This window comes from Condylostylus longicornis, unplaced genomic scaffold, assembly GCF_029603195.1.
Source record: "Condylostylus longicornis isolate FDR11 unplaced genomic scaffold, ASM2960319v2 ptg000022l, whole genome shotgun sequence".
NCBI classification, from domain to species: Eukaryota; Metazoa; Arthropoda; class Insecta; order Diptera; family Dolichopodidae; genus Condylostylus; species Condylostylus longicornis.
The window spans coordinates 6368262-6387644 of NW_026577991.1; the positions used below are offsets into that span (position 1 = coordinate 6368262).

At 23.4% G+C, this 19383-nt stretch overlaps 1 protein-coding gene across 4 annotated transcripts in view; it reads right to left on the reverse strand.

Annotated features, from left to right (window-relative positions):
* Positions 1-5003: 5003 nt before the first annotated feature.
* LOC129606758 (E3 ubiquitin-protein ligase RNF19A-like) overlaps positions 5004-19383 on the reverse strand; it is a 35455-nt gene continuing 21075 nt past the window's right edge. For all 4 annotated transcript variants that reach the window (XM_055517278.1, XM_055517280.1, XM_055517277.1 and 1 more), the window contains exons 3-7: positions 7035-7461; positions 6793-6946; positions 6313-6696; positions 6016-6250; positions 5004-5825 (exon numbers count right to left, since the gene is read on the reverse strand). In XM_055517278.1, coding sequence (XP_055373253.1) covers positions 5196-5825; positions 6016-6250; positions 6313-6696; positions 6793-6946; positions 7035-7461 — 1830 coding nt within the window. In that variant the 3' untranslated portion in view covers positions 5004-5195. The remainder of the gene's footprint in view (positions 5826-6015; positions 6251-6312; positions 6697-6792; positions 6947-7034; positions 7462-19383) is intronic.

The following is a 19383-nucleotide window of genomic DNA, read 5'->3' on the forward strand; positions in this document are numbered from 1 at the left end:
ATTTAAAAAAAAAAATACAATTAATTTAATTTTAAAATAATTTCAGTATCTTACATCCATATTTTCCTTTGTTGTATATTCTTGGAATGTTTTTGAAGCACCTTGTACAGTACTTTCCAATAATTTAGCTATTTCTTCGAAATTAATTGCTGGTTTAGCAGCTGTATCTACTGGAGCTGGTTCATCAGGTTTTGGTAAAGCGAATGCAATCTTTATTTATTAGTAAAAATAAAAATATAATTATTGATTTTTGTTTAAATATATATAAAAATATATTTTCTTTTTATTTTTTAGTAATTACAAATGGAATAAAGAAAATAATGAGCTGATTTTGATAAACACTGTCTGAATTATAATGACGATAATAGAACAAATTTTAACATATACATTAGGATTCTATGATGAAAAGGAATCATACACGGTTTTGCAATACAATCCAGTTGTTGATAGCTGATCAAGAAAGATCAAATTCAGTAGCTTAAATAGAAATTTCTGGATTGAAATTAAAAATTGTATACCAGTGCTTATATAATTTAAATAAGGGATTTTGTTTTTTAAATTACTAGATTTATAAGAATTAATTTAAAAAGAATTACGTTTATTTTAAAAATTTTTTATAATTAAAATTAAACCCGAAATTTACAAATTAAATTTAAATATTTTAGATTTCTTATAGTTCATTAACAATTTTAAATATTATTTTTTAATTCATTTAAGTCAGAATTCGAATTCGCACATTATTATTTTTAAATTAATTGTATTTATGTATTTATTGAAAATTTAATTTTAATTAATGATAATGAATATTTTAAAGTCATTTCTTAAAACTCAAATATTTTTATTAATTTTTAAATAATTGATCCTCTTAATTACTTGAATTATATTTGAATTGTTTATTTGAATTTTAATTATTACAATTATATAAGTAATTGTAACATTATATTAATTAATAGCAGACAATTTTTTTAAAAATTTATTTCAAATACAATTTTGGGAAAAATCATAGATATTATTATTTTTTCAAATTCTTTCCTGTTAAATATAGCATCAAAATATTTACTTAAAAAATAATTTTTGTATTATCTAAAATTAAATTACCAAAATTTAATTCACATTATTTTATTATTATAATTTGTACTCCGGACATGTTTAATTAAAAATTTTAACTTTCTATTTCATTGCAAATTGCAATTTTTTATGAAATGATCTTCATGTATATTATTTATTTAAAGTATACTTTAAAATTTAAAATTTTAATATGAGGTTAACTAACTTATTAAATTAATTAACAATACCCAAAATTGCAATTGTAAAATTATAATATACTATATGTATATTATAATTTTACAATTGCAATTTAGCATATTATTCAATTTAATTTAAATCACCTATATTATATAAAATTTTAATAACAATAAAAAAAACAATAAATTAAAATTTTCTTATTCTTATAAAAGAAAAGCTTTTGTACAAGAATATTGTAGATCAAAAATATACAAATTTATATATTATGCTCCTACTATATTAATTAAAATATTAAAACAAACCCATTTGTAAATCTGTAAATCTCGGTTTTAATTTTCTTTAAAATATATTCAAAAATAATAAAATAAAATATCACTACATCTTATACACTACTTATTTATTGAATTTTAAATTTCTTGGAAAGTTTTAAATCCGTTTTTTATACAAGCAAAAATTTAAAGAATTTTAATCTTCAATCGTAATTTAATTGAATTGATCACATAAAATGCAATTTAATCATTTTTATTAAGATATTATACAAAATAAGTGTATAATAAAAGTGCATTTTTCTTCAATTAACCTGATTTTTATATTATATGATTTTTTTTTGTTCTACTTTTAAAAAAAATACTTACCGCAAAGAAAAGAATTATAGAAAAAATGAATAATGTAATTTTCATCATTTTGATTATTTATATTTTTTTTATTTCGAATTTATTTAACTAAATTATTGTAACAAAGGAAAATCTCAATGTCTTCACCAAAAGACTGATAGAACTCAACTAAAATATAAAAATACTTAGTTTCTTTAGTTATGAAACAAAACTTGTATATACAAAGGAAGCACAAAAAAAAAAAATCAATGATAATAGTGATAAGAGAAGTTTACCATAAAAAATATTCTACTATAATTTTATACATACATGTATTTTGTATTATAATTTTTTGTATGTACAGGTTAATAAAGTTAGAAATTTAATCAAAAACATCATAATACACTAGAATATTATAAAAGAATTCTAATTTAATTTCAGTTTCAAATTCTAGTTTTAATTTAAATTTAATTTTTGTAAAATTTTTGAATTTAGAATAATAAAATTAAGAAAATTTCTTTAATTATATTTTAATTTTAATTAAATACTTTAAAACAAATTAATCTTAAAAGCATTTACAAAATATCTACTTTTAATTATATCATAAAAATAAATATGGCACTAAACATATATATTTTGATTAGATTTAAAATGTATAACAGTATTAATACACCCTGTGTGTTTAATTATCTCAAAATTTTAAATCTTTGACCTTATCAATAGGGATACTGAAATGATCGTTTAGTTTATTTCATAAATATTCACTATCATCGCATTTTAAGAAAAAGAAAAAAAATAATATACAAAGTTTACGGCGTCATTTTCATTTTCCCTGATAATTAAACTTTTTTTTTTTTGGTTTTTTTTTTGTTATTTTATTTTCAAATTTAAAAAATAATTAATTTGTGATAAAATATTGTATTAGAATAATGAATTGTCTTATCTCGAATCAATAAAATATTATTAGTTTAAATTATTTCCTTAATTTAATGTAATTAACTTTAATATTACTTGTAATTTAATAAAATGTACAATATGCAATTAAATTTAATATTTAATATGTATAATTGGGGATCATATGATCAGAAAATAATATTCATATTCATACAATAATATCGCTTTTTTACAATTCATTGATAGATTTTGAAAATTATTCTCTTATAGAATACAAAATTTGGTTAAGAAATAGAAAAAAATACCATTGACATTATAACCAATTTATTAATATTTAAGTATAGCACCCTAAATATTTTTACAAGCATGAAAAATAAATTATCTGTAACTTCTTTTTATTAACGTAAATTATTAAAATGAGTTTACCCCTTTTTTTATGTAAATTTTAATAATATCAATAAATTATTTTGAATAATTTAAAATTCAAATCACATAGATAATAACGCAAAAATTTTGTATCAAAAATATTAAAAGTTTTTCATAATAGAATTTTCAATTTTTTTCAAATTGATAAATATTTGAGCTTTAAATGATTCGTCTATGAGAATATGGGTGATAGCTTAGAATTGTTTTTAAACAAATAATTGTATGTAAAAAGTATTTTAAAAATTATTTATATATTATAAAATTTTATGCGTATTAAATTGTTTTTTTGCAAAATTATTGAAAATTTTCAAAATATGTCAATACTCTTTTAATAATTTCTTGAAAAGAATTTTATTATTATTTTGAATATTTTAAATTACAATAACAATAATAGAATGATCCTCAAGGTTATCAACAACACTATATTAAAATAAAAATTAAAATAAATTGTATATTTATAATAATATAAAAAAAAATATATTGTCATATAATAAAATTTTGCAATAATATTAATAAGCTTTTAATAATTAAATTATTCAAAGGATCATTTATAGAGGTTTAAATATCTTAATAAATTTAAATTAAATTATAAATGTACTTGTTTATATTATTTTCTATATTATTGAACCCTTTGTTATAACTATAGAACGAATTATAATTCAGACAGTTTGAAATAATAATATAATAATATGATAATATAATAAGAATATACCTACACACTGTAAAATTTTTATATTAATTTACAAGTAGTGCTTTGCCCATAAATTTATGATTTAGCAAAAAATATAACAACAAAATTAAAATAATAATTATGAATATTAAACATCAATTAATTATTTATTATTTGTTATTACAACAAGAGAGTTGAAGAAGTATTAAAATAATGGTAATTTTTACATATAAAAAATTACCATTATTATTTTATCGCTGGCTACTTAATTTAGCTGAATCTTACTATAAAACTACATGCAGATACTCAATTACATATTTATAATAATTTACTGAATACTAAAAACATTGGGTATTTATTGTTTTACTAAGAAATTTTTAAAATTTACTATATTACAAACTATGAATCTTTTTGATATTACAAAACTAAATTTTATTTCCTGATTAAAAAATTGCTTGTGCTTCATTTTTATGTGAATGCAAACATGTAAACAATCTTATAACAAGTAGATTGCTGTAGCTAACGTAATTTTGTAGTTTTGCGTTTTCTTGAATCACCACAAAATTATTTATATTTTGCATAAATTTAGGAGAATACTAGTATACTATTAATTTTGTTTCAATTCAAATTGTTTCAAATAAAAATGAAATACAATTCAATATTAGATTGTACTAAATACAATATTGTTCACATACTAAGCAGTTATTTCAAATTACCTAATTTTATTTTGAATTAAATCAATTATCAGTTTTTAACAATGTAAAAAAATTTAATAATATTAGCATACATTTATAAGATTACAATATTTAAGAAACTAGCTTTCTGAAGCCGTAAAATGGTATTTTTAGCCTGACCTCATCTTTAAAGAAAATAAATTGTTTTACAAGTCCTTTATTCAAATAAAAATAGAACTTCTGATAATTCTAAATTTTTCATTATCGAGTAGTTGTTAATTCACTTGAAATCCACCTGGAAAAACACTTTGGAGTCGTTCTTTCTAACATTTCTTCATTCGTTCTTTCTGCAAATTTTAAAGAAATCGTATTATAAAATGTAATATAATCGAATTTAAATACAATAAAATTAATATTTTCACATAATTTTTATTAAAAATGCAATATATTATTTAATTATAACATTTATAACAGTTAAAATTTAATTTATACATAACATATAACTACAAATATAAATTTAAAAATAACACTTATTTTTTAAAATATAAACAATAAAATTATTATATTTCAAAAATTTATCAAAAATTCAATTATTTTGTTTGATAAAATAAAAAAAAAAATTGTTTTAGTTAAAACTAAAACATTTTGTTTTACAAAATCAAATTTCACAGTCTCTAATAATTTTAAATTCATCTATAGAATTTGTATTGTGGTTGAATCATTTTCATTACTATTTTTGGTTATAATTATTTTTGTATCCGATTCAATTGAACAAATATCAATTTGTTGATTTTCATTATAATTGTTTTGATTTTTTGTTGATTCAACATAATCAATATTATTACTAGAACAGCTACTATTATTGTTATTATTATTAATGTTATTACTATTGATAGCACTATTATCATTACAACTTCCATTATCATTTATGCTACCAGCTAATGCAGTTGTTGAATCTTGATCATATTTTTTATCATTACAATTTGATGTTGAATCTGATGAACCAATATTACTAACACTACTAACACTAATGCTAACATCTCCGATACTTCTTGATACCGAATCTATATTCATATTATTATCAGTACAATCAAATAATTTTTCTTTTTGGAATTTTTCATTATCTGTTTTTAATATTTCACGTGATCCATCATCATCATTATTAGATGTACTATCAAAATCAAAACGTAATCCATCACGTGATGTTGTTACATTACAACCAGTACGACATAAGGATATTGGTACAACACCATAAACATAAAACAATAATATTGGTACACCAACTGCAACTGCTAATCCTGCTAAAACTGGAGATATTACAAACTAAAACGGAAAAACAACAAAAAAAAAAAGATAAATAATTTAAATTTTTCAATTGAAATTAGACTGTTGAAGAGATTATTTATTAAAATAGAAGTGGTGTAATTTTTAAATGCAACAAATAAATATAATGCATGCGTTTAACAGCACTAAGTTTTGTTTAAATTTTTAGAAATAATTAAGATTTACTCACTGAAGCTAAAACACTAGTTGCAACCGCTAAATTTCTCTTTAATCTAGTTTCCTTAAAACATTTCAAATAAATTTTTTTTCCAATCCATACGGGAATACCAATAATCATAGCTGGTATTGCAATACCAGCAACTAATGCTATACCAACTGGAGCACCAATTAAAGTTCCTATTTGCCACATAATTTTCTTTTTTCTTGACCATGGTTTTTTACCCCAAAATGTACATCCTGAAGGACTAAAAATAAAATATTCATTTATTAGTAAAATTCTATATATAAACATAGAAAGAAAATATACCTTAAATAATGCAAATCACTTATTTCTTTCATACATAACCAACAAAATTCTGCATTACATATTGAGCATACCATATGATTACATGAACCATCATCCATTTTAACAATATATACATGACATCGTGGACATGGTTTGACATCATCTGAATTTAATTCTAATTCAGAATTTCGATGACCCAAACGATTGGACGGATTTTGTAAATTAAATTGCTGTGTATAATGATTTGTTTGTTGTTGATTTTGTTGACGTGTTGCTCTAGCAGCATCACATGTTTGATCTGGATGCCATTCTGCTTTACAATGATAACAAAATGATAAACCACAACCTGGTCTTTGACAACGTATTCGTGGGCATGATGCACAACCAGCTGCAATAACAGCATACCTAAAATTATTTTAAATTTTTGTAATAAAATTTGATTTTTAATTTTTAATATATTGTAGCTGTGTTAATTTTTAATGTAATTTATAAATTTCTTACCCACATTCTGGTGCTGGACACCATCTTGAATCTGGATCAGATAATAAATATCTTCTTATCATATAATCTTCATATTTACTTATTATTTTCTTATCATATCTTAATATCATTTCAATATCTTTCGGATGAATATATTCCGAGCATTGAGGGCAAGCTAAAATAAAAACAAAAATTTCAATTTATTTAAAATTAGTACCGAATTTAATATGAGCTTTTAGAAATTGAATGAGAACAGAACTTACCAATTGTTGTTCTAAATTCAAGTATTTCATTTTTTACATAACGTTCTAAACATCTATGACATATTTCATGTTTACATAATGATAATTCTTTAAATTCATTCGGTTGTACCGGTATTGTATAACATATCGGACAGAAATTCTTTTCAATAAACCATTTATTATTATCCTTAATTTCTTCTTCTTGTTCTTCTTTATTTTCCATTTTTTGTTGATTTCTACTAATATTCCATGACGTTGACGATGATGATGAAGATGGTGTCGATGATGATGATGATGTTGATAATAAATTGAATCCAGATGAAATTACTGATGATGATGGATCATTATTTAATATTTTTTTATTATGCTTTTTATTATTATTTGAACTAATTGTTATTCCAGTGCTTGTATTAGTTGTTAGAGGTTCTTTTGAGCTATCAAGACTTGTCTGTAAATATTTTCGAAAATAAAAATAAATAAAATTATTAGAAAAATTTTTATAAACATTTCATATTTTTTAATTTTTTTTGAATATTTCATATTTAATATTATTTTAAAGAATTAAAAATAAATAAAATGAATAATGGAATTTAAAAAATTTGAATATTTTAAAAAAAAAAGGAGCAAAAAATTTATGATAAATTAGAATAATTGAATAAAAAAATTTTGTTTAAAAATAAAAACAAAAAAAATTAATTTATCGATTTATTGTCAGTTTCCCGGTTATTTGACAAAATGATTTCGCTACCTATGGTTGTAAAATTTGGAATTTAAAAAATATTTGTAAAGAAATTCGATTACAGTTGCATTACTGAAATGGCACACATCACTGGACTTGTATTGTACCTATTGGATTATGCTTGTACCAATTTAGTCTCTATTCGAAGTGACTGTCTTCAACACAATAACAATATAAATTGTCACAAGATCTAATTTAATTTATGTTTTATTAGCACTTCTTCGGCTACGAACTTAGTGGATATAAATGTCAGGGATCTTAGCTGATTTCTGAAGAGTTCCGGATGGTTCGAATGAGGGGCGGAAAATGAGAAATTAGAAGGTGGTATCACAACGGGACGAGGTGTACTCTTCGGAAAACCGTATTAACTTAACCTAATCTAACCTATGTTTTACAATATTTTTCTATTTAAACTACATTTTGATTTAGTAAATGGCTTATTTATATGTATGCATATAAGTACATTTAACACGTTCACAAAATTTACGTTTTCTCACTAAACACATTCTCTTTTACAAAAAAAAGAATTATTGAATGGCTAGTTATACGCTCAATGTAAACTCGTTAGATGAATGATTGGCCATACACTGTAATCTCCAATGTATTCTCGTGTAGACAGGCGGCCCAAATTATGTATCAAATGTACACATTAGATTTGCTTTAATACTTCCCTTCAACTATAGATGGCAGATATATTCGAGAAATTAACAAAAACCTGTTGAATAAAAAATGTTCTACCACTTACTTTGGAATTTCATGAATGATGAAAATTTCAAAAAGCTTATAAAAAGAAAAACAAAATTCTTTCTTTTACAGTTTTTATTTATTTATTTATTTATTTTTTGTAAATAATTTTAAAATGAATATTTTGTTGGGTTTCTGGTATGCATACACACATGTATTCGATTTTAAATTCTATAATTCTTTCACGTTCTAAATTCAAATTATGTGTTTGAAACAATAAAAGAGCAATAATCGAAATGTAGTTTTTCTACTATAAATTTCGGTGAATATCAAAATTTATTTTTTTCGAATAAAATTTGCCGCAAAAAAAAATATTTATTACAAACTCTATATAAAAGTGTGAATAAAAGTTTAAACATTATTGTAAAATTGCAAGTTTTACTTGTCAACGAAAGTCAGAAACATTTAAATTACATCCTAAATAAATACCCCATAAATTCATTAAAAAATTGGAAAGAAGTATATGAACTTCTTCTAATTTATCTAAATATGTTTATTTATACCTCTACCAGAGGGCATTCATTTAAATGCAAACATCTTGTCTACTGCATTCAAAAATAAAAACTTCATGTTTTTGTGCAAGTTTGACATTAGATGTGAATTTGTGTAAACGGTTACACTTGTTCTGTGATATTTAATTCACAATATTTATAATAAAAAGTTACAAAGTAAGTATGTAATATTTAGATTATATGAAAAATTTTGTTCATAAATATTTAAAATAAAAGTTTATTTCTATGAATCTTCATCAGCGTCTTTATAATATTAATTAGAATATTTTCTAAAGCATCATGAATGAAAATATTTGTTATTTTAATAATTAATATTCGAGATATAGTAAAAATATCGAAAAATAAAATTGTCAAACTTTTACGTCAAATCTATAAAAAATTAAAATAAAAATGATTTCTATTATTACAACGCATATTATTTGCAACATTTATTCTTTAATAGTTTCATTTATTTTCTATTATATTCAATTAATTAATTGATTAATAGGTTCAAGGTATTACTTATTTTTCGCTCTAATTAAAAAACAAAATAATAAAATAATCATTTTAAAATCATTTACAACTTATTCTATATAATTGATTTTTAATTTAATCAATTCATTGTTATAATTTAATAAATTTAGATTAAGGTTTTTTTTTTATTTTACATTATTTTACATACTTATAGGTAGAATTCTCTAGATAATAAAAAATTGACCCAAAAAATCTTAAACTATAACATTCTTTTTAATTTTGAAGTAAAGGGGTTGACAATGAGACAAGAAATGATCGAAAAATGTCATAAATCTATTAATGTGAATAATAAATTAAAAAGATGATTATGAAAATATTAAGTAAGTGGAAACAAAAATTTTTCTAAATTTTTACTTAATGCATTATGGACCAAAAACAAAAACAATGTGTAAATCAAATTAAAATGACATAATCAAAATTATTATTTATTATAATTTAAATGTAGATGTCGCTTGCATATATCACTGTAATATTTAAATGCGTATGTAAAAGTTACGCAATATTTGATTTACTTTCAAAAAAATTGACAAACATTGACAAAAAAAAAATTGATTTTTATGCAAATGGTGTTTTATTTTTGCTGCGAAATTTAACTTGAACTTAAAACGTAATTTTAATATTTTCCGTTTCCATTATTCCAATATTTTTTATTGGAAAATGCAATTAAAATTTTGTTGAAAATATTTCAAGGTTGAAACCGTATGATAACCTATCTATCCAATAACAACATTTTAACATGGAATATATAATATGCTTTTGATTATTCAAATAAGTTTGTAATAAATATAAATGTGACAATTAATTACATATAGGGGAGAAAAATAATACATAGGCAGATACATATGTTAATACGTATTGTCCGATTACTTGTTATTTTAATAATATTCTAACTGAACAACTATTACTCAAGAAAACGGTAACTCTGACATCAGTGATTTATGTTACCGCTATGAAAGTTTATTCACTGGGCAAAAACATTACGAACAAAATATTGTTCTTGCTTCAACTGTTTCGAAGTTTCGAACTGTTTCGAACTATGAATATTTGACAGACAGAATTTTTTCGATCTAGTTTTTTATAATCACCTAAAACTACCATTAGTCGTTCGAGATGCCCCTATTCTTTACACGAAAAATTTGTTTTCATAAAACAACTTCAAAGAATCGCCTAATATCTTAATATAAATTTCGGACCACCCTGTAGTTATATTATAATAATATTTTCATGGCAATTAGATACATTAAAATATCAATTTTTATTCACCATAATTTTTTGAATTATACGTGACAATAATGTGACAATAATTTTAAATTTAAAGCACATACATTACTTATTTATTCGCAAATACAATTTTAGTTTTATATATTGACTTCCTATATTTTGTACAATTCACATAAATGTACGTTTTTAATGTTATTTCAAAAAAAAAATACAAATGACAATATTTACCATAAATATAATTTTAACCTTTATCTTATTATTAATAATAATAATTTATAATTTTTAATTAATAGCTTTAGAAATGATTTTCTGCTGAAATAAACGTTTCATTATTTTTTATTAACACATAAATTATGTATGTTTGTGTGTATTTTATAAAATATACGCGTCAATATTATCAATTTACCTAGCTGATTCTGCAATTCTAAGCATGTACATATTATATACATATATACACATATACATATTTACTTGCAATTGATTTTATGTGTCTGTGTTTGTTACGTTTACATGTTCTGATTGAGAATTTTGTTAAGCAAACATGTATGAAAATTGTCGTAAACGCTTATCAGTTAATAAACTATGCATTTATTTTATTGAAAGCAAAATTTATATGCAAATTGTTATACAGTCAAACACGGTCATTTGCAGTACGCATATATACAAAACTCCTTTTATACGCAATACATATTTGGCTCACATGTAATATTTCTAATTCTTCATGCTATTTGTTACATTTTTAAACGCTTATTAGCACAAAACTTTTATAAACACAAAAATTTTCGATATTTTTTTGTTTCAAACAAAGAGTTATACAAGCACAAATATTTTCACTTGACAACACTATTAATAAAAAAAAATGTTAATGAGCCATCTGGCGCGAAATATAGGAATTATTAATTTTTGCTCAATATAATAACACGTCTATAATAAGTATGTTCTTATTGTCATTCCTATTACAAATTTGACATTAAAATTTAATGTTGCCAATAGAAATAACTGCATAATACGGAACTATACACGAAAAATTCTGTCCGAAACAGTATACATATAAGCGTGTTCGACTGTACATACACGTATATTATATTGAATTTAATAACAAAAATACATACATAGGTAATAAATTTACACAAATTCTAAAATTTCAATTTCATTCTAAATGAAAATGTTATTTTTGTCAGGAATTTCGCATTTGTTGTTATTTTTTTTGTTGATAACCCAATTAACATTTTTATACATAAGTTAATAATAAAATTTATGTATGTAAGTCAAAAATAGTTTTGAAATTTTCATCTTTTATCCATATTTTTTATGGTTAACCAATGAATTTTAAAATTCATTATTAATGAACACATTCAATACACATACTATAAACATACTATACATAATTATAACCATAATTATAACATATTTTAAATATTAGATTATATTAGCATCATTTGCGGATGCTTTGGTTCACTTTTTAAAAGTGTATAACATTATAAATTAGAAAATTTAGTGCTATTATGCAGTACAGTAGCTTTTAATTTGTATACAATATTGTATGTACATAAAATTTATTTGCTGTGAACGTGTAATTAATATTTTTTAAATAACTATAAGGGTATATACTCGTACATAATATATATACATAATTTGATAACGAGCTATTAATTTTGAATTAATATCGAACGTATAACAGTTACTGAATTATCATCTAAACAAAATATAATAACAAAATTTTTATATTATGTGGTAATAGTTTGTTAATAAAATTTATATTGTATAGATTTTTATAAATTTTAAATTGAAATTTTGATTATTTGTAAAATAAAGTTCATCTTCTATTATTTACATTGAAAAGCAGTCGTCAGTTACATTCGATATTTCTAGAATCGGTTCTAGAACATTAAATTTTAATTACTTTTTATGTTTTGTTTTTATAGAGTATTAGAAGCAATAGAATGGAAATCATGTACATATACATATATACAAACTTTCCATGTTTTGTATATTAATAGTCGATTTCATGATTCCATTATACCATAAGAGAACAATATAATTTTGAATCAAAGTCAAATAAATCAAATTTAATCGATATCACATGTACGTATATATGAAAGAATAATTAATTGATATTGCCAAATTCTAAAAATATAAAATTATTTACAAAAATTTATAATACATGTAAACAAAATTTTAATTTGAAATTATAACAGTTTTCTATTGTTATATATATAAAAAAATTGTATGCTTACTAACAAATTATACAGCGAATACATTGACAAATGCTCTCGATAAGGAATACTAAGCTACAAGATGCGTTTAATATCGAAAGACGCAGAACTTTAGGTATTTTACGTGCTCTTATCCCAATCGGCTTGGCAACGCCGTAAGGAAAGGAAATACATATAAGAGAATAAAAATATAAGTATATTCTTGACGAAATCGGTATTCGACATTTTAAATGTGAGACGAGCGTAAACATTTTCAAATAAGTTACAACATCATGCAGTTTCTGCCATATATGTAAATAAATTCGTGTCTAGTTCAAGATTGGTAAACTGAGTATCCTTAAAAAATATGTGATATCCGGCTGTTTATACTGTCTCCCATAATTTTTTTTTGAGTCCGATCAAAATATAAGATACAGAACGGAGAATTTTAAAGGTGGTTTAGTAGGGGCTCTACTTACATAGATAGATCGCGTTAGACTATCAGGAAGAAGAGACTAAAATGTTTAGGTCATTTCGAATAATTATAGCTGTCATAAAAATATTATAGAATTGTCAATTTTAATTTTCGACGATAATGATAAGTCAGTAACGTTGACAACGCTTTTTCACGAAGCAAACAATTTTTACAGTTGTAAATATTATGAGAATTAAATAAACTACACAGAAAAAAAAATATAAATAAAATAGTTTCAATGTTAAAAAATGTACATAAAGAGAATTTTAATTTTAAATTCTTTAAATATTTTCATTGATATTTTTAATATAAACATACCTACTTTGTGTTTTAGAACATACTTTCGCACATATCAAATAAAAATACTTTATTATTAACAATATGCAAGTGTGAAAACCGAATAAGAGAAAAAACAAAATATTCCTTTTTTTTTTTCAAAGTGTTAAAAAAATTTCAAATTAATGTTAATTGAAATTTATTTAAACGCAAGTTTTTTTTTTATAATATTTTTTCATACTATATACCCAACATATTTAAATACACGTGTATATAAATACAGAATCACATATTTTTGTATGTAGTTTTCGAATTGAAGTTGAAAATAAAAAATTAATTTAAATGAAATTTAAATATTAAAGTTTTTGTTTTAGTGAACAATTTAACCTTGCAAATTAAAGTAAAAATAAACCTTTATGGTGCCAGAAAATTATTAAAAAAAAAATTAATAAATTTTTTTCAATAAATATGGGACTGCTTTTAAAGAACAGATTAAATTTTTTATTAAATTTTTATTTTCGAATTAATTGATTTATTTGTATGAATGCGAAGAGTGTTGTCAGTACACTGTAATTGCAATTGAATTGACGGCATTATATGCGAATATTGTCCTTCAATTTCAATAATACAGTTGATGTAACGCAGGTATTGAGTGATAATTGCTTAGTCTAGACTAAATTTGTATATCGTATCGTATATATCGTATTTGTGTAAAAAGTATTAAAAAAAAATAATTAATCTTTAAGAAATGCTTAATAATAACTTCCTCACAACTCACTAACTTATCACATTTATTATGATTTCCTCGAAAAGAAGCCATAATTAACGAAGTAAAAAATATTTGAGCTACATTGTTTCAGTTTGTTATATTTCAATATTGAAATTTTCCAAAATTTTTATTGAAAAAATTAAATCGACAATAAAATCAAAAATTTCAAAAAAAAAATTAGCAGCATTTTACGTTCTCTAATTTTCAATTATAATCAGCGAAATTCTATTGAAAAGTGAAAAATTTTTTAGCTGATGATTTTTAAATTCATTTTAAAATATTTGAATTTGTTATATAAACAAAAGTCATGCCATTCACATAAAGAAAAACAAAAAAGGAAAATGAAACCATGTCTGGCGCAAAATTTTGATTGAAGCATTTAAATAATTTTTTTTTCTGTGTTTTTTTGTTGTGCTCATAAAATATTTTATAACATATGCTTGTTACTGAATACAGGCCTTCACCGAATAATACGATTTATTAGAAACGCTTCAGTCAAAAACTTGATCAATTGAAATACATATTTAGACAAAATAATTTAGTCAGAAAAAGAGAACGTTTTTTCGACAAAAAGAGATAACTTTTACCCTTCGTTAAAAAAATTAACGCAGATAACAAACCAGAATAGGGGAAAAACAAAAGAGAAATTAAACTAATCTAGTACTGGGTGACCATCGATATCCCTCCGCAACACATCCCTCCTCACCGAATTCATTGAAGTTCCTTGAAAAGGTTTAAACAGACGCTTACAAAAGCTAGTCCAATCCGTTCTTGAACTCTCCCAAGGGAGGAAGCATCGATCAGTGCATTTCCGAAGTTTCGACCCCCGTCCCTAATCTGACCAATTCGTCTACTCTATTGTTCCTTTCGACATTACTGTGTCCCAGATAATATAGCCCGCATAATGCCGTCAAGGCTGACCTACACCGCCCCACTAATCTAGAATTGACAGTGTAAGAACCTGGCAGCACAACAACCGCTCTGCTATTCACGTAGATTTTGACGGTCTTAGCAGATTAACCGCCCGTCACCGCAATCTCGGCGGTTTTGGTCACTATAACCACCTCAGTCTGAAATACGCTACTGTAGTCCGGTAGATAACTTCATTCCCATACTACTACCCAAGTCCCACTGTATTTCTTAGAACGAAATTAATATGTAGTTTAAATATGATCTTATTCAAGGGATGCCTATATATAAAAAAAAAATTGTGCGGACAAATAAGAAATTATTTTAAATTCAAAAGCAAAGACGTAACATACATGCCTCTGATAATGTATAATAGAATATTATCGCATACGTAAATTTATTCTAAATAATTCTAAACATACCGAACAGAAATATAAGATCAAAGGTGAAAATATTTTCTTTAGAATTTTTTTTTTTGATTTCATATTTACTATTTTATTTAATCAAATCAAACAAAAAAGAAAGTAAATTTGATTACTTAAAAACAAACAAAATAGCAAAATAGTAATTAAGCGAAGAAAAAAAAATATAACTTAATTGGATTTCAAGGTTATTGTTCAATACAAGCCAATTTCAATAGGTATATTAATATGGTATAATACATTGGAACATATTGGAAATTGCAGAAATGGAAAGTTAGTAAATTGGATGCTATCTTATAATTTTTTCGAATACAAAAATCGGATTTCATAATAAAGTCTCTGGTTAGTATTTTACATTTAAATTATCTTTACTGCAGCCAGTTCTATTTAATAGTGTATAATTGTGATAATCTCATTCCCGCAATTCGACAAATGATATAGACTAGCCAGTTTCAACTTACTATTTATGTCTAATTTAACCCCTCCCGATGTGGATATGAGGCTCTCTAGATAAGTCAACTGTTCCAAATCTTTTTCTTTTGCGATTTAATCTTTCTGATATTGATTCTGAACCGGACTTCTGTTGTTCTTGTTTGCAGCTCATAAGTTTTTTCTGTATATCTGAATGCGTGTTGGCCAGTAAGCCTATAACTATCGTCCTCATACTCCAAGTCGTTTTGATGGATTTTACGCCTTTCGAGGTTGTTGTTACATTGCGCATTACCTCGTTAAGAACAAAATTCAACCGAAGGGAAAAGAGTGGTCATCTTTATCTTGTGACAACCCTTATTTCCAACAACGTGTTCAGCTCATTATTGCGCTGCTAAATAGCTTATTTACGCTTCCTCACCATGGAGAATTCATTAAATTGAATTCCCGCCGAAAAATTGGCAAGTTAAATCACTTAATCTGTCTTATTGTATGCAATAAGTGATCAGTAAAAATACGGTCGGTGCTCTTCACGGTGTCAATTCCTCCATAGTAAAAAGGAAAATCAAAGTGAGTTGTCATATAAAATTAAAAACACAAGAAACTTCAAAAAATCACCCATATTTTGTTAGCACAATGTTTTCAACTCTTACTTAAGTTTTTACATAAAAATTAAACGTTTTTACAACTGACCTATAAATTTGTTTTTATGTTTTCTTCTTAACTGCTTCTTTATCGCTTTAATTGCTTACTTCAAATTTTTAATTATGTTGTTTTAAAAATTTGTTTTTTTTTTTCTCTTTCTCTTATATTTCATTCTCTCTTTAGCATTTAAATTTAAGCACTTTAACCATCGTTCAATTGAAGTTTTTATAACTGTGTTTTTTTATTTTTATTATTAAAGTTATTCTTTTATTATATTTTACACGGTTATGTACCTCTCTTATAGTATGCTCTCTCACTCTCTAAATTTAATACGTGTGTACGTATAAATTTGTGCTTCGAGTTTAAATATACAAATTGTTACTAAATAGCTGGTTATTTTTTAGGTTATTGACTTTTTTTGATATTATTATTAACTATTATGTATATGAGTTTTGTGTGTGTTTTTGTTATAATGATTAACTCGTTCACTGTTTATAAGTCTACCATAAGTCTACCTTATACATACATTTACATAGTTGCAGGTGAATAAAATTGAAAATGAAAAGTTCAACAAAATATTATAAAAAAATTTTTGAATCAGTCACAGAGTGCTTAAAATCGTAAAAATCTATTTGAAATTGAGTGCTTCTGTGTTATAAACTTTGTGGTACACAGTTTATGAGTATTTATAAAGGTAGATTTTTTATTTTTAATTCATAATAAACAAATTAATCATTGAGATCTGTTGCATAATATTAGGTTGAGTTTTTTTTTGTTTAGTTTATAGGTAACACTTTTAATTTTATTTGTAAAACAAAATGACATAACAATTTTTGTTTGTTCGTTTTGTTATTAGTATCTCAATATTATTGAGATAAGAATAACGCAGTTTAAAAAGCAATAACAAGTTTTGTTTTGAAAAGGTTAAAAACTTCATTTTTAACAGAAATAATATCAACTGTGTAAATAAAATCTATAATTGTGAGCGCAAACTGTGTAAGTGAAATTTTGTAGTTTTTGAGTTCATTGCAAATTCAAATTGTCCATCACTCAATGAATCACTTCTGTTAAAAATTTTTTAAAGTAATTCAATTAATTATGAAGTGAAGGAGAAAACTATAAAAGAATGGGGAATTTCTTTACAAATTCCATAAAAATTTTAAAGACAATATTTCCTTTTGATGGTCTTCTTAAAATAAAACATGTAACGAAAAATTTTAATTAACATTTTCAACACTATTCTGAACATTTAGATTATTGATTAGACCTCACTCAGACCTGAGATCAGAAATTAATATATAAAAAACTAAAATATTTCTTAAAAATTAAATCAAAAGTTCGAAATTCGAATTTACTCAGAAAAAGTTTTTTCTTTGGATTAGTCGATTTTTCTCTACAACGGAAGAATTCTGTTATTTTTGGTGAAAGGAATTTAAAAAAATAATAAAAAAAACAAGGGAAATAAATACCTTAAGTTAAACAGTTGTTTCAATAAGTTCTAAAATTAATATTATCTATAATAATATTGAAAGTATGTGAAGGTCAAAATTGGTGTTTATATGTTAAACTGAACGTACTTATAACAAGTTATACCATGGTAGGAGTATATTGTTGACGTGATATTCCTTGAGGGAATATTTGTAAGAACTGGATTAAAAATTTCAAGGTTTAAATAGGAAATCAACACTAATTTTGCATCGAAAGTAAAAGTTACAACAATAATTTAAATTGTCACTGTCAAAAATATGTCAAAGTATATAAGAGCAAAAATATAATTTTGAAAAAATTGATTGCAAATTAAGGCAACTTAAATATACATAATTGATTCTCTTTTTTTTTTTAATTATATTAATTTTTTGACATCTAACATGAATGTAATTTGGAATATTGTCATAAACAAATTTAAATTTGAATTCCGCAAGCATATTTGAAAAATAACTGCGCAATGCAATTATAATTAGCAAAATTATGTTTAGCAAATATTTTTTTGCAATCTGCCTCTGAGCAAATGCTTCGTATGTAACTAAACAAGAGACCACTAATTTCAGGAAATATATCAGCAAAGCTTCACACCTTAGAGATCAAGTTTACAATTAAGAATTACACATATATAGCGTGTTCCAAAATATGGACATCAAAAATGCGCCTTGTCAAGAAAAGCTGTGGTGACTGTATTGAGATAATAATAATGTTATATTTTCACTAAATCTTTAAAGTGTTATTTTTTAACAATTTGAAATTATAACCGGCGTAAAAACACGCGTTGCAACAAATTTTTACAATTAAATTAAAAAAATTTATATCAATTAATTATTATTTTTTTTTTTTAATTGAATAAATTCTCTCAGATAATAAAAATCCTAATAAGTATTTGTTAATTAAAATTTTTAATTAAAAAAATTGCAATCGGTTATCTGATCAGAAATCTCTTAATATACGTTTAGTGTTAAATTAACATACACAACTTTTATCATTATTTCCTAAACTATTCAAGTATGTTCTATACAAGTATATTTAATAA